The following is a 17,390-nucleotide window of genomic DNA, read 5'->3' as shown; positions in this document are numbered from 1 at the left end:
TAATAAATCGTATATATGTTTTCATTCAGATACCATCAACTTAGAAACCTATAACGCCACAAAACCGGTGAAATAATCAATCAAATTACATTAAAAAAATAATTTATATATACTTTTAGCTTAAAAAGAAATGCGAATTTCTGTTGCATTTTTAGCTGTAAAACCAATAACTTCGAAACCAAAATAAGCCAACCTAATTGATGGGAAACAAGCCAGTCTGTTTTCGCACCATAATCTACGTTACAACGAAGGCACCCCGCAATCCTGATGCAAATGCGTGCACGAATTGCAATACGAATGTCAGATATAGAGTAATGGTCACAAGGATGAAATAAAATCGTTTATAAAGACATGCAATTCCGATTTACTTAAAACCAGCTACAGAAGATATAATCAATTATATACAGCCACGTGTTTCGAATAGTAATTTTCGTCATTACTTTGCTACCGTCTTTATTTTCTGTCCAGATTGATAATAATTTATACATACATTGTGTTATAAGCAACATTAGTTCACTAAGCAAATACCTCTCATCATCTCAGTGTGTAATCATGCATCCAGGACGCACCTAAGTAATTTTCTGCATGGTATACATTGATTTGCTACTGTCAAAAAGTTAATCAAATCCTGTTATTATAACTGAACAGATATAATTTATATCCACGCAAACTAACGCAAAATATTTATTTGAAATATTCGTGGAATAATTAAATTAATTTAATGCTTTTGCTTTTTTCTTTTCTTCAATTCCAGTCATTTTCACAATTAGTTTTTCGACATATGTACGTACCTGTGGAACCAACTCGTTTGCGTTTGCATACTTAGATTAGTTTTAATCTTTCCTATTTACCACATTGATTATTTATATCAGTATAAAATATATATATTATATAAATTCCTAAACGCAATTATCTGATATAATTAAAGAAAGTATTGAGACTATACATAGTAAATATTGTAGAACCGATTATGCGAGGGCATGCAAGTAAGCTGTAAATTTATCTCAGTCGTGTTTTAAAGATACAACAGCATACGACTCTTTTATTGGATATTCATTATTTTTGATATATGAATCAAAATAATTTTATATTTAAACTTCTCCCCGAATGCTTCAATGTTTAATAAAATGTTATATTTTTATTAAAAGATTTAATTTCATGGTTTTGTCATAAAGTTATCCTTATTCTAGTATTTTTTTCTTGACTGGAGTATATTAGAAACTTGTTTTTTTTATTATTATATAAAATGTCTTTACGTATTTCAATGTATTCTTTTGACTCTTCTAAATTTATTTGGGAATATTTACTATATGGGTAATGTTCTTGGGTACAATATTAATGATTATTAACTATCATTCGAATAGAAGCAAAAAAATTATAGAGCAAATATTGGTGATTTAATTTTTATTTTATTAATACTTTACATTTATTTATTATACGCTGTCGGATTCTACTAAACAAGTTGTTTATTATAACGAGATTATGATATACATATCTGCATGCTTAATTAGTCCTTAAAGTAACTACTAAATTAAATTTTACTGGACGCTTCCCACAGCTTCAGACCGCCCGCGGACCCGGATGTTCTCTCTGTGTCTAACAATATACATATATAGAATAGTCCATACGTTATATTAATATGTAAGTTTTAAAAATACACTAGCTCTGCCCTTGGCCTCGTCCGCACAGAATTGTTTTTTTTTATAGATAGACATATAGGTGGATAGATTGATATAGATGAATAAAAATAATTAATATCTATAAGATACCTTTAGCCTAAATCAATCAACATATCAACTGTCTGACAGTGAAAGTCCCGTCAAATTAGCCTAGCCATTCAGAGATTGATAGGTATATGTGAACAAATAGATATAATATATATTAAAAAAAAACTAGTTTTGTTATATGTAGAATCATTCAGTAAAAAATATTGTTTTAATATTACAAATAAACACTTCAATTTTGTAGTTGAAAAATAAGGATTACTTTTTGAAACAGCAAATTTATTTATTACTACAAACTTTTTATTACTAATTAAATATATGTCTCAAATAAATATATCGATATTTTCTTAATACCTTCATAACTTAATGAAACGTGTGCTATTTATAATCATTGCTATGGAGATAAAAGAATAACAAAGGCAAATTATCGATGTCATAAACAATAGTGAGATATGTAACCCACCGGCGTGCAATGGAGCCGTATGTTATTTACCAGATGTTTTATAAACATTAAATCTATAGTAATATTTTATTTGCGTGGCCGAGCCGAGCTTAGATACTATCTAATAATTCGTTCAATAGAATTAAAACAAGATATCGAAGCGAGGCGCCCTTAATCAAGCGCAAGATCTTTATAAACCAGCACTAGATGGTTGTGTACGATGGGTACAGCGGTGCAACAAGCGCTGTTTTATGGGAAACTCTTTAGCATATATTTATTTAAATGTAACTAAACGTTAGATGCAATTTCTATAGCGTTTGACATCTGTTATAATTTATTAATTAATATATGTAAACGTAGTAAATGAGGCTGTTATATAAACATCTCAAGCTATTGTAAAGGACTTTATCGGCAACGAAAAACGGTCTCATAGCTTTTACTATAGCAATCTTGAATGATTACCTATTCCTTGAAGATTGGCGATCAGGAGATCTACCGAGAGCAGCCGAGCCAAAGAACTGAGTATAATGTATAGAATAATCTTTTTAAGAATTTCACGTTGAGTTATTTACTTGCGGCTAGTAATAATCTTGATCTGAAAGCGCGAGTTAGATTCCAAGCGCCGTTTTGCTAATGGTTGTTGTCAGATCGGCACGTGTCTGTGGTCGCGTGCCGCTGTCGCTTGCACACAACGATCTAATCTCGGGCACGAATGCCGACGTGAGGTGTGCCCCTTCACACGTGATTGTTCCACGCAAACCAACTTAGAGATCACATCTACTTGATGCGTGCCATTTTAAGACTGGTCGAACTGGTCGAATCATCTGACCATTTTTGTGCAAGCTTACGCATTCTTTTGAAATATGTGGGAAGGTTCTCGGTTTTTTTTTAGTAGAGCGCTCTTAATCTTGAGATATTTTATTTGAAATTCCTGCGAAGATGCGGTTCTTTTCTTATTTTTTTATGTCTTCTCTTTTATAGATTATTTTTAGTTTATAAGAGGTGTTTATTACTTTTTATTGGACTGTTTTTATGGAGTGTATACAACAGAGACGAGCACTAGATTATAAAAAATGTAATACCCATCATAATGTTATTAGAATGTCATGTCATATTGTATTTTAAATTATTATCTATAAATAATTTGAACATACGCTACTATTTCCATAAGGTAAGGTTCCAGTATCTGATTTTATGTTCTTGACGCCTTTTAATTTTTTAAAGAAATGTAAATTATTATTTTGTAAGTTCCCATTTGTAACCTTATACTTTAAACGGAGCCTAGTTCTGTTATTTTTAATAACTTTACAAGGTCCCTGACATTGCGTTATCCCGCAATAATGACCGTCGGGTTAACTGAATATATGAGATAAGACATGCATAAAACATACCGAGAGCGTTTAATTTATTTGCAAACTCATAAAATTACAAGGAAGGTTAAGATGTCTGAGTTTCTTTTGTCTATATTGACATATAATATAACATTCTTCCGGAAAGATAAATATAATAAAGTTTTAGAGGTGGCTTCAGCAAAAGCTATTAATTTTATTTTCTACTATTAGCTTTGACGTAGGTTAGATAAATAAAAAAAATTAAAAAAGCTAATAAAATGATGAGCCCAATATGAAAGATACTTATAATATAAAAAAAGGTATTGGTTTTTTTGAGTAAAACTGTACGTTATTATTCATGTGATATTAATATGACATTATACTTAACATTATGACAAGTCCTTTAAACATTGTTGGAAGAATTTCAAGATAATGCTATTACAGTAACGGAACAAAAAAAAAACATAAATACTTTTTTTACTTTATTGCAGGTAATTGGCAATTTGGACGGATTAAATTAGTTAATATAAAAGTTTACTAACACATACATTATAAGGCACTAGCTCAATATTATAGTTTCAATAGACGTAGCAAATTTTAGTCATAAGCATCTATTTTTAATTAAGAATTTATATATTTAATTCGTACTCAAAACATAAATTACACAAAAATAATTATTCTAAAATCTAAATCAATAAATTACGATTCGGGATGGTCGTAATATTTAGTTGATTGACTTAGGTCGCAAAATCTGTAATCTACTTTAAAGGTACGAAATATTCGATTTCCACTTATCACTATTAATTATTCCGGCTTAAACTAAATTATGGTACAATACGCGGACGAAGACGCGTATAGTAAAAGCGACTTGATCACGACCAAACCCGATTTGACTACGGAGACGGGGACAAGCGAGTTCCACTCAAAGCTCACAACACTCACTCTAAAGTCAAACACAAATGACTTAATATCGATCATTCATCCACATTCGATCACGCTCCTTGTCGTCCCCGCCTCCGAGTCCATGCCTTCGATAAAGTAGTAATAGCTATAGATTTAAATCTCAGGCTAAAACCACTACTACGCTACTATTGCTTCATACTGAATCTAAGCTAATCAGAAGTGCCTCTGGGCGCGGGAGAAACCGGCATCATAGACTTTGCAGAGTGAATTAGGGTTTGGTCCAGGCAGGAGCTCAGCTTTAGCAGCTGCTCGTCGGCGCTGCCAACTGCAGGTCCATGCAGCCAATACCACTAACTGTACGGCAATGAATGCCGCTCCAGCCAATAAAGCACCAGCAGCATTAACACACGTAGCATCGCTCTCTCTGATGTAAACGCTGTCTTCGGTGACGTTCTTTGCTTTCTGTTTGTCGAAACCGAACTTGTCGGTGATTTGAATAGTCTGGACGAGAAGCATATCGTCAGTGGGAGTTGTCGAACGTCTCTTCCTACGTCCATATGATGAAACTGTGCGCAATTCATTTGGACCTCCGTCACATTGAACGGGTTCGCAAGTCGGCATACAGGGTGTCACTAAGGCGCGGAATTGTACTACTTCTGATGATGGGAACTTAAACGCATCAAAGTGTGAAAGCAGGGTCTGAAAACAAATAAAATATTTAATATGACACTATAAATAATACTAGATTCGGTGGTCATGATAATTTTTTTTTGGGTTGGCATATTTAACCTTCAAAAGAATCTCTTAATTACCTTTCCGCTTGCAGTAGATTTATAGAGGGGTCCCATGATAAAATGATCAGTTGGGCAACCATAGCTATCGATGAGAGTAATTTCACTGGAGTCGACGCCATCCATTGCGACAAGTTCTCGAACAAAAATTTCGAATGGTGAGTTTTGATCCATGATTTCGAAACGAAGTGCCTAGAAACATAAATTTAACGCGGTTAAAATTAAGTTAGACTTGGTGTCAATAAAATGGTTTTTTAAACGACTATTTACCAATGGATCTCCAACTTCAGCAGAAACAATAGTGTCGTCTCCACTTCTATCAGTAATTCTCATGGCTACGTTAGGTGAGTCCACAATAACTTCCTCTGTTAATCCTGTCTGGATCTCACCCTGAATTCCGAGGTCGACTTCATTAGCTACAGTCTTGTTGGTCAAGTCATATTGACAAGTTACCGCTAAACCAAGATCAGAAGAAGTAACGATAGTGTCATGATGTTGAATAACGACGTCATTCAGATATCTAAAAACAACAACAAACATAAATTTTTACTCTAACATTTAAATATGTAATTTAAAAAGTATTTCTGTCGCCAGGTAAAAAAAAAACCTATTGTGTAAAGTTTTTACCTTCCAAGTCCATTTTGCTTAACATTGCAATCGATATTATTATATTCCATATGAAGTTCGAATTCCAGACTTTGTTTAACATCGACAACGCATGAATTGGGACTTCCCTTTGCATAAATTTTTCCATCGAACAATTTAGATGTCTGAATTCGAGCTACCATGTCACCTGCCCGACAGTCAATGGATACATTGTAGCACGAAGAAAGTTCATAAGTGGCAGCTTCGGGTACTTCCAAGTAGGGATCCTGGGAATAAAAATCAGAGTAAGAACTCATTTCTATATACGTTGTCAGTTAATATTACAATACTAATTTACCTGGATATCAGCGAGCGTGGCTTTTGAATGGTGGGAAAGACGGCACACATGATCTCCCGTGTCCCCGTGATCATAAGAATGGCAACGGAAAGGCGAATTGAGACACAATTCACGACATTCCTCGATCGTTTGGACATCCTGATACACCGAGTCCACCGTCTTGAGAATGCGTCCGTTCATCTTTTTAAACTCGCAAAGCTTTGTAGGCTCCTCCACACAATTGTTCTCCAAGTAGTCAACATCTTAAATTGTTATTTTATTAAACTCATGTCTTTTATAGTTTAGGTACATACGTAGATAATTTAAAAACAGTAGATCTTTACCCTCGTTTGGTTGGAAAGCGCTGGTTCCAGCTAAAGTGATACGATCCATGTTCGACAGAACGCATTCACCTGTTTTGTTGTTATAGTTCGCCGATCTGAAACAATGAGATTTTCAATGAATGCTCCTTCATGTGAATTTTCTCAAGATTAACCGACTAATCGCAACACTAAGTTTTTAGATCCCGTCTTAATATTCTAGTTCATTTAATATTTATTGTATAATAAAGAGAAATTCTTATAAAAAGATAATTAATAATTATTGTTATTAAATTACATTTTATAACTGTAAAATGAGAATTATTTTTGATCCGTTTATGAAAAAATAAAGCAATTGTATATACGCAGCCCTTTTATTGCAGGCGTACAGACATTGCTGTGTTCGTTTGACCCCAGGTCCTTTATAACTTTATAGTGACCACCCGGACAAGGACAATATTATCTGTGTTCATCTCGATCAATATTTTCTCTTGATTTACAATCGATCTTAATCATCATGACCTTTGTGCCTAGGAGAATATTTTATAGATTTTATATGCAAATTACTTTTATTTATTATAATTATATATAAATTAAAAAAGTCTATTTAAACTCACATATCTTTAAACTATACATATATTATAAAAAAAACTAAATATTTATAATGGTGGAATCAAACTTCATTTTCATTTGGAATGCTAAATCAACTCAATTATATTCCGATAGTAAAACGGACATAAATGTAAAAGTTATTGTTGTAATACTTGCTTTGAATTTTGCCGCACTTAGGTAGAAGTTTTAGCTGAAAGATCAATAAGATCTTTAATTATTTAATTTATATTAAGACAAACAGTAAAAGCAAAGATAAACATAGTGTTTCATAGAGATCTTTCTAAATACAACTTAATAGAGAAAATAAATAACTATTTTCCTGTCTGACTTACAGATGACACTAACAACAATATTTCATGATTTATTGCAACATGCGAGGTTACAATATTATTATCTTTTGTCGGGGCATCTATGGTGGTCGCAGTTCGAGCAAAGAATAGACAATAATTCAATTACTATATATTTATATTAACATTCTGAACTCTCATGAACTTAAAGATTAGAGATACAAAACCGAAACTAGCGTCAAGTTAAATGTACATCAGATAAATATTAAACCTATCTCGTAATTGACGTAGTATGTGGTTTTAAGCAAAGAAACACGACGGTGACATTTAGGGACAGGTTTCTCATTGGATTTATAGACTTTCAATGGGTCTCGAAGAGCAATGTGTGCCTTATCGGTTATTGTATCGTGAAAGTAGGAAGCGATAGGGCAGCTCGCTCCCACACCGCGCATCGCCACGTCCGCGGAATATTTGCCAAATGTCGTGACTGTTAGAGATCGCGATTTGCGCCGCCCGGGGGTAAGCACCCGCTTCAATGAAGATACCATTTCTATCCAACGGTACGCCTTTCAAAACGATGAACCGATCGTTTCATTCGTTAATCTAAATGGCCCGGTGTTAATTGAATCCATTTATAAAAATTTGATTAATTACAAAATCTAAATATAATTCTTAAATATTTATATTATTAAGGAAGTAATATTAAAATAATTAAGGACTTATAAAACATTTGTATAACAAAAACTGTGACGAAAAATGTGACCGTAAGAAGGATAATGTTAATGATATCAGACATGATAGGAGATAAACACAATAAGGCAGTCGTGTCTTGTTACGCTAGACGTCGGGATTAGTACTTTGGCTTCCAATTGACTTTCCTGCTTTGTACATAATGTCATGTCTAGAAAATGCTACCAGGATTTATTCGTTATTATTTAACCATGTAGATACTTTGAATGTTTTTTTTTTGAGTACTTAGAAGGAATAATGATTCGATGGTTGGATTAATTGGACATTACAAACTCCTTTCATCAGCCGGCTAATTAGGAATCTCACAAAGAAATAGTATCGGTTTTACATGACTATTTGTTTTTCTTAGAATCTTTAGAATTTCTTGTCTATAATTATTACTGCAAAAATTTTTATTGCATCAACAAAAACATCGGAACAGGGAGGAAGTTTTTAATTAAAGCTATATTAAAAATGAAAGGAAATGTTTAGATATGCATGAATGTCAGATTTTATGTGATGACTTGTAAAGCATTTGCCACAAAAAGCATTCAATTGTATTCAATGCGAGGAATGAGTAAATTGTTAGTTACCATAGGTAGTTCCACCTCATTGCGTAAATTGAATGTGTTATCGTTACCATAATTACCTACTACTTGCCATTTCTTAATCTAAGGTACGTTTTATTGCTATTGCTCATTGTATGTTTTGTATTCATTTAAATTTATAAATAACTAAAATTACACCATCTTCAAATATCTATTATATAAATGGAATTACACCCGCGTCAATAAATTACCACGTATTAAAACCAAGAATCATGATATTTGTGTTCTTATCGAACAATAAATTACACCCCACGAATGAAGATTATATGACCTTTTCATACATTGCATTTGCATTCTCTTGTACAACCGTACACTATTTCAATGAGGTACTACTTCCCTCTATTGTGGTAGGAAAAATAAACACTTCGTGACCAATTCAATATCCGTGTCCTCTGTTAATTATAATATATATTTTAATGTCGCTGGTAGATTATAGCACTCTGTTATTAATGTTTCGTATTTGAAGTGTAAATCCCGGCCATTTTACCAATATAGGTTAGTTCGAAGTCAATTCTATAAAATATAAAACATTAGTGACTCACCTGCAAACGAATTCATTTTCTCCTAGACAAAGATCGAGGCACATTTGTCTGGATTCAACGGTATGCGTTCTCTTGCCGAATCCCTTGAGATTGTATCCGCGAACGCGATCGAAACACCAAGCTCGTTCACACGGCTTCACTCCCAGACACGATTTCTGAGCGTAGATCGTGAATACCGGAAACTGGGATTTTGTCAAAGCTCCTATAAAAATTATATATCTTTATTGAAAACAATCACCACGTTTTTATATTTACATTGTGGATACACTCTTTGTATATAAATTTTGATGGACAAGAAGTTTAAAGTGAAAAAAAATACGTAGGTATTTATACTTTTAAATAAACTATAATCAGAAAGTTAACAATATAACAAAAAGGAAAAAAAGGCTATAATTATGTGGAAATATATTACATACTATAAAAACGGTATTTTATAAATGATATATGATTACGGCCGTTCCGCGTACTACATTGTTGCATTTTAATAAACATACCGGGCAATTGATCGGCGTCAGAGCTGAAGAGCACGCATAGACCAGTTTCGTAGTTGACGGCGCGACAAGTGTCGTTAGCTTGACACTGCTCTAAACAATCAGTCAACATAAGTGTGCCGGGGATGTCGTCGAGAATATGTGATGGCGCAGAGAATACATATCTAAACGGAAATGATTTAATAAGCTGATGTTCCTATTTCGTTGAATATTTATCTCACCTATTACTCGTATCTAATACTCACCCAGTGACCAGTTCGAATCCAATTTTCTCCGGATCACATTCTTCGAGAGAATTGGCGGGTGCCGAGGGAGCAGAAATACCACTAGGCGCTGACGGAGGAACTCCACCGGACGCGGTTTCCGGAGCGGATGCTGGTGGCTCTATATCTTGTTCTTTTTCTTCTTCTATTTCTTCAGCATTTTTCAGGGTTTCAGGAAGTGTTGCGCCAGGGTTAGTGTATTCTTGAGGTGCAGCAACGATAGCAGGTTCAGGTGCTCCTGACTCAACAGCCAGGTTGTCTTGAGGAGGAGCATCGGCTGCTGATCTCAAAGTTCCTTCGAACCTTTTGGCTGCATCGACAGCACAAATCACCACTACTAAACTAAGTAATAACCGCATTTTCCGACGAGTTGTGGCAACGATCTGTAACAAAAAATACACATACATATATATTTTTTATTTTTTATGGAATTTTTCAAATTATAGTCCTCTCAACATTCTCACGGTTATAAGAAGTTTGAGATCGTTATCTTAAGGCGTTAACTTAATAATTAAGTTTCATTATAGTGTACGTAACAACGATATTGCACTTAAATACAACAATGATATCAAATAAATGGTTCGAGTTGCTTTCTTTAACTAAACATTTTAATAGTAAAATATCAAAAATGCGTTTTCATTCCAGTAAGGTAATTAAATTCATGCGACGTTTAACCCAAATATGATCTGGGTATTAAAGCGGCTATTCGAATTGAAAGTGGTATTAGTAAACCAATTGTTAGAGCAATGACCTCATCAAAATGTATTTATAAAAACAGCTAGCAATCAAATCGTATTAGTTTCTAAATAGTTTTTTATCGCTACCACCAACAATATACCAGTAGATGGTAGCATTACGTTACGCTCACGTTTCTTATACAATGTCGGTAACGGTCCTGTCTCTTGGCGTTGTCCACTTCTTGGTCAACGGTATAAGTTATACCAATTTTATTGTAAAAATATATACGCTTGACATCATACAACAAATTGTATATTGTTAGCTCTGAATGACTACTGTCCAAAACTTTTATATTTTTTTCTACATTGTAATATAACTATCCGTTTATTGTATTTTTAATGGGTTGTTGAATGCAGTATCTTAAAAGGTCAAGTATGGGAATGTAAAATTACAGAATCAAAAAGTATTAAAAATGTCATGTGACACAAAGGGAACGTCAAAATCATAAAAGATTTGACGATTGATGATTGATCATTGATACCAGCTTAATATACAAAAATACGATTTTTTTTATATTACAAAAATTATCGACTGTACTTATGTTTTCATTAAAACTAACTCAGAATTTAAATTTTCTCATAACTAATTCATTGACAGTCGTGTAACTTTCCTTATTGGGGAAATAAGTAATCTTGTCGATGTTTACAAAATAATATACCTTAACCAAAGCAAATAAAATAAGCCGTTAACGTGAATAGCGTAAAATAACAGGAGTAGAGGCATTAAGTCCAGCTACGGATGCCTATCAAATTCTCCCGTGCTTCGGGCCGTCTCTGACCCCACGTAAATCGATAAGAAATCTTAAACACAACTTAACACCGATAAAAATACAAAAGTTTTTAATAGTAAAGCCTGTTATTTACCTATTGTTATAAAACTTAAAATATTATGGTTATACTAAAAAATAATGTTCACGTTCGAAAACGTGCTTACAAGACCTTTCATGAAGTTATTTTAACCTGTAACACACTGTCCTAAATCGATAATAACCGTGAGTAAGCCTTTGCTGAGTTGTGTAGACTGTCACACGAGCGCTTGTTTATTATTTAGTACTTAATGTTGAACATAAATTATCAACTAATTACTAATAATTACTGTAGCAGATAAAATATTTGTAACGAGACGTAAATAAAAATAACTATGTCGATTTTAAGTAATGATATATTTTAAGAATATTTTATTGAGGTACTTTAAAAGCAGTACCCATAGAACTATTGTATTCCCATGTTAGATATCACTTGCTGTAAATGTGTTCAGTTAGCCTCTAGCTATGATCAGATGGGGTCAGCGCATTCAATGAGCCGGATGCCTTCAACCTGCTAGTTATGTTTCACCATACTTGTTGTGGCACACTATGGATGTGATGTCTCCGATTTCTCGTACCTAGATTCTGATACATTTATTAGAAATAACTAATAAAACTAATACATTACAAAAAAAATATGTTTGTAAACTAAATCCTAAAATCATATAAAACTGTACGTATTATATTCCATACTAGGTAATATAGTATATAGTCCCCGTTTATGCTTATTTTAAGTGACTTTTACGTGTTACTTGCCTGGCGAGTGAAGTAAATTGACGCCTGCTGTCACAATAGAGCCAAACGGCTTAATTCTCATGATAAACTATTAGGCGCGTCTAAATTCAACCATTAGCATTGACAGTAGTTACGAGTATTCTCTACGTATTTACATTGAATGAAATTGTAATTTGTTATGTCGGTCTTTAATAGGGTGTAGTGCTTTCCTTATGTGTTGACATGACGGGATTGTGCCTTTACACCCGTAGAAGGAAGCTATGGGTCGGCTCTTAGGCGTCAATGTCGCTCATTGTCTTATGCCTATATTTGTTGAATAAAGGTACACAAACTTAGAGAAGCCATGTAAATTATATTAAATGTGACTTATACATCCTTTGCATGATGTAAACATTGCGGCGAGCTTACCGTTACAAACTTTATTTCGAGTAGACGAACAAAGTGTCTCCATTAATAAGCGACACGCATATTATTTATTTTAAACTTAATTTTTAAACCGCGAAACTTGTAACGAACTTAATAAACTGTGACGGTTTGAATAAACTGTTATTTCTTAGCCTACATATGACGTGTTTTAAATGGAAAATAAAACATTTATAAATAATATAGAATGATCTAGGAATTCATAATATTAATCGCTAATCCCTGTATTCATTCCTGTCTAAAATCGCGTATAATGTGATAAAATGTTATGTTTATTGTAATTTGCAATATACATGTATGAGATTTCTCCGATTCTAGCCACGGTCAGTAGGTCGGAAATAGACATGTCTTCGTAAAGATTTGCATTATTAAACCATCTGTAATTTCTATTTATATGAGCATCCAATTAAGATTTCTAGTTAACCTTTAGTGATAGTAATAAATTGAAGCTCAATTATAATTAGCTATTATTATTTTATTTCAAATGTGTTTCGAAAATCAATTAAGATGATTTGTTCGATTTTTAAATCGACATATGCCGCTAACCACTAAATTACCAAACAAAAATAATCATTACCCATAATAAAACCATTATTAACCAACAAAGGAAAGCTGTTATCTCAAATTACCAACACATCGAACTGTCTAGTTTTCACCGTGATTAATCATGCTTACTCAATGAAGGCTCGGTAACTAAATCCTATAATCTCGTAGTATTGTTCACAGCGTTAGTCTCTTAGGAACTAGGTTTTCGGTGCACCTAGTATCCGTCTTGAGACGCTTTCGATCTTCACCTACCCGCCTATTTTTCTAACTATATAATGAAGAGTAAGTGTCCGACATTACTGATGCCACAACTAATTTCAAAGTCGAGACGGATGCGTTGTTTTTATTTCTATATGCCAGGTTAGTAACGCTAAAGGTATGGTTTGTGTGCTCTCTCAAGCAAAGACAATACGTTATGTGTGTATTTCAACTATTTTTTTATATTTAATATTGTTTTTTTTTCTTTAAAATGTAGTTAAGTTATGCTTGCCACTAATACATTTATTTTCTTGATAGATGTCAAATGATAAGTATCTGACATAGCCTTTAAACATAAAATGTTTACATACTTTAATCACTTTGGAATAATAGTTTTAGGATTATAAAACCTCTAACATTATATTTAGATTAATGTAATTATAAAAACGCAATAACTATGAACACTTGACTTGATTCTCCAGTCACTGACACTGCACCCTTATTGCTCGTTACTACTGCTTTGTGGTCGCCTAGTGCTTTATTGGCAGCGACAAGGCAATTTGTTTCTATTTCAGTCCACATTGCTTATTGTGGTGTCGTCTATAATTACATTTTTTTGTTTTATACTTGATTAGTTTTCTAGATTGTCTTATAAGTTACAGCAGTTTGCCAGCGGCTTCTATCGCCCATTAGTTTATTATTAAGCGCATACCAATTTATATATTTATAGAGGAAAGAAACTTGACTTCGTTCTAGTTTTTTGCCGTTTATAATATTGATCATTCAATAAAATTTACACACATATAATACGTCTGTACTTAAAAAAGATAGAATCATCAGCACAAGTAAAAAAGTTTATGAAGTGTCTTAATTTTTACGACTGTAAGACTTCAATCATCATCAAGTGGCTACTTGACTTGCTAATTATGGCTAAGCGCACTCGCTTATTAATTACTATTAACAATATAGAATCATTATATTGTAAACGATTTTTTATTCAATATTTTTCGCTGTAACAATCATATCATGATAATCATAACCATGCAAGGATTTCAAATTATAATTATTGAGCGTGAAATTCTTAGCTTTAAAACATATATTTATTGTAATTACATTATTATAAACTAATAAAATATTAATGATAAGCATTGCCTCCGGTATGTTGAATAATAACGTTTTCATTCATTTATTACAATTACCTCGTAATAGCCCTAAGCCGTGATATTATCCATTGAAATCGATAAAGCAAAGTCAAAAAGCGGCCTCTTTGAAACAACGTGCGAGTCAGTAAAACAATTAATTTGATTGACATTCCGCGCTGCATCACCCGAGGGTGCAGACGGTATATAAAATAGCTTTGTTTATAAATTAAATATAATATAATATATACCCTTCATAAATAAAGCAATAAAGACTAAGCAATAGGCCGTAATAAAGAAGATTCCGCGCCGCTAGCAAACATACCATGCACCAGACCAGTAAAGGTAAACGAATCAATCATCACATAATCTTAGCGAATTTCATTTGTGTAGTTAATAATTATTGTATACTAAATGGAATGTGGATTTTATTTCAATATAGTATTTTCTTAAGAATTACACTTAAACACATTGTCAAATTTGCGTTAGACAAAGTCACAGTCCACGAGAACGTCGGTCGCCTTTTGTATCTTTGGTCGTGCTGTAACGGCATAGTCAATCATCTGTAATTTGATTTCTATGCTCAATTATTGCATTTGCGAGGGTCGGACGTTGCGAATATGTATTATATTTACACATACTCATTCGTTATCTTAGGTTTTTGTTTCTGTAATTTTCACCTCTATTTCTAAGTATATGTATATGTTTATGTTAGTATTTAAAATATTTTAATTAGTACGTTGTATAAAAGGTTTCATATTTTAATTAAAAATATTATTAATTAAAATATTTTTACACATGCCATATTCATTGCAGTACTTAAATTTAAGTCTGTTTCAAGCAACCAGAAAACTGTATTTGATTCATGGCTGGGAATCTACCCGTCACGTGACAGTTGTCACGAAATCTTTTGAAACATAGACCAATCATCCACAAGAGTCGTGCTTTGGTATTTTAAAAATGCAATTTAAAATACAAATAGGAGCCGTGTCGTATCACAGAATATCAAAATACGTGATTTTTATATTCGCTCTATTCATTTAAATATAATTATATGCAAGTAATAAAAGTAAAGTCATTCTACAGATGTTATAGCTTGTCAAGTATAACGGTAAAATGAAATATTATGTTTTAAAAAATATAATTACATCTCTAAAAAATAGGCTTCAGGAACAATAAAGCTCCGTGACGAATGGTAGGCGCTAGACACGATAATAACAAGTGGCGCATGACGACCGCAGCGCACGCGCATCGGTCACGACCGCCGCGGGTGACTTTAACGCCGGGCTCGTATGGTAGCTAACTTTTAGACAATGATTACATTCATTCGTCATACTTGGTATCATAAATTTACAAGTTTATCGCAGCTTAATAACAGTCTAGCTTTTCTAGAAATACCAGTCCGTTAGAACCTTATCATATAAGTAATACTGTTATTTTTTTCAAATTTATTCAGGAAGCTTGTTGAATCGTAGCTCAGAACATACCCACAAAATTCTAAGCGAACATATATCTTTTTGACATGTCGTTACTTAAAATTATACGGTTAAATAATAAATTCTGGAAATATTTATAGACAATTAAACTTTAAAATTAACCTGATGTCAAAATTATGTTGAAAATTCGCGTTAAATTGATAGGCCACTATAAGCGTATCTTATAAAAGCGTGCCAACTTCCAGCATGACAATCCAAAGAATGATGATTGAATTTTCTAAAATTTTTTCTTAAACGTTGAACGATAATATTTTAAACGATGCTGAAATAAATAAGTTTCAATGATTTGAAACGGATTTACATTGTAATAATGTTGCCGAGCTTATTCACTGTTAAAGTGGTGCAGTGTAACGCTAGATGACCGCATTGTCTCGCACGAGCTCGCGTAGGATCGTCCACTCCACGAGCTAACCAGCTTACCCGAATCTACAATATGCAGGAAAATTGAATTCGTCACCATTATACTCTTTTATTTTTAAATCTAATTTTTTTGCCATCGCCAACGTTTTTGACGACTACAATAGTATTATTTACCGTTATGTACTGAACGAGTTAAAAATTATAAATACAATTGACGAGGAAGTTTACCATATGAAATCGGAACCACGTTAGTTATTCATTTAGTTCGCATTTAAAATACAAATGCCCTTGTCTGACATATTTACATCGATTTAACGTATGAGAGATGGACTGTCATTTTGCTTTCATTGTCCGATAAATAATATACTATATTCATTCTAGACATCAAAGGAAGTCATAAAATACGTTTACGATTTCTCTCTTACGACAGGCACGTCGTGTCATAATGATAATCTAACTTTTTAAAGGATTGTATTTTTTTTTTTAAAGGATTGTTTGAATTGTAGCTTACCGTTTAAATTTATGATATGCTATGCGCATAACTAATGGATATATGTTAAAAAGAATGTTTTTTGTTAAATATGAATTAACTGACTGACATGATTTGATTACCAAATGGCGTTCATGAAAGTGTTGACCGCAATAAATGTACTGATGTTATAATGGTAGGAATCTGTACGTGATAGATTCGATTTACAGGTTTATTTCAATCTTCCGCAGTCACCGCTGTGCCGGCCACAAATTGCGCTGTGGCTTTACCGGTGTCCACAAAACTATGATTTCACATTCCTACTACATGATGCGTCATAAATTTAATATTTCATTTAACTTGGACATGTTTTAAAATGATTTGATGGCATACCATCATTATTACCGTTATACTATAAAACCAGTGGCTAATCACATTCTTTTCAATTGACTGTGAATCAAAAACGTCCGTCTAGCTATCATTTTTCATATAAATAATCTATCTTATACTTCTACA

General features: G+C 32.9%; 2 protein-coding genes across 7 annotated transcripts in view; one reads left to right on the top strand and one right to left on the bottom strand.

The window, feature by feature from the left end:
- Nucleotides 1-17,390, top strand: part of LOC116768883 (autophagy-related protein 16) — a 104,259-nt gene that overhangs the window by 11,006 nt on the left and 75,863 nt on the right. The window lies entirely within an intron of this gene.
- Nucleotides 3,967-17,390, bottom strand: part of LOC116768882 (uncharacterized) — a 31,676-nt gene continuing 18,252 nt past the window's right edge. Inside the window, exons 3-11 of the mRNA XM_032659748.2 lie at nucleotides 9,948-10,348; nucleotides 9,706-9,866; nucleotides 9,212-9,413; nucleotides 6,458-6,552; nucleotides 6,135-6,376; nucleotides 5,819-6,063; nucleotides 5,462-5,711; nucleotides 5,213-5,383; nucleotides 3,967-5,099 (exon numbers count right to left, since the gene is read on the bottom strand). Coding sequence (XP_032515639.2) covers nucleotides 4,614-5,099; nucleotides 5,213-5,383; nucleotides 5,462-5,711; nucleotides 5,819-6,063; nucleotides 6,135-6,376; nucleotides 6,458-6,552; nucleotides 9,212-9,413; nucleotides 9,706-9,866; nucleotides 9,948-10,324 — 2,229 coding nt within the window. The 5' untranslated portion in view covers nucleotides 10,325-10,348 and the 3' untranslated portion in view covers nucleotides 3,967-4,613. The remainder of the gene's footprint in view (nucleotides 5,100-5,212; nucleotides 5,384-5,461; nucleotides 5,712-5,818; nucleotides 6,064-6,134; nucleotides 6,377-6,457; nucleotides 6,553-9,211; nucleotides 9,414-9,705; nucleotides 9,867-9,947; nucleotides 10,349-17,390) is intronic.

The sequence above is a fragment of the Danaus plexippus genome, chromosome 5, assembly GCF_018135715.1.
Source record: "Danaus plexippus chromosome 5, MEX_DaPlex, whole genome shotgun sequence".
Classification (NCBI taxonomy): Eukaryota; Metazoa; Arthropoda; class Insecta; order Lepidoptera; family Nymphalidae; genus Danaus; species Danaus plexippus.
This window is presented reverse-complemented; position numbering and strand designations above follow the sequence as displayed.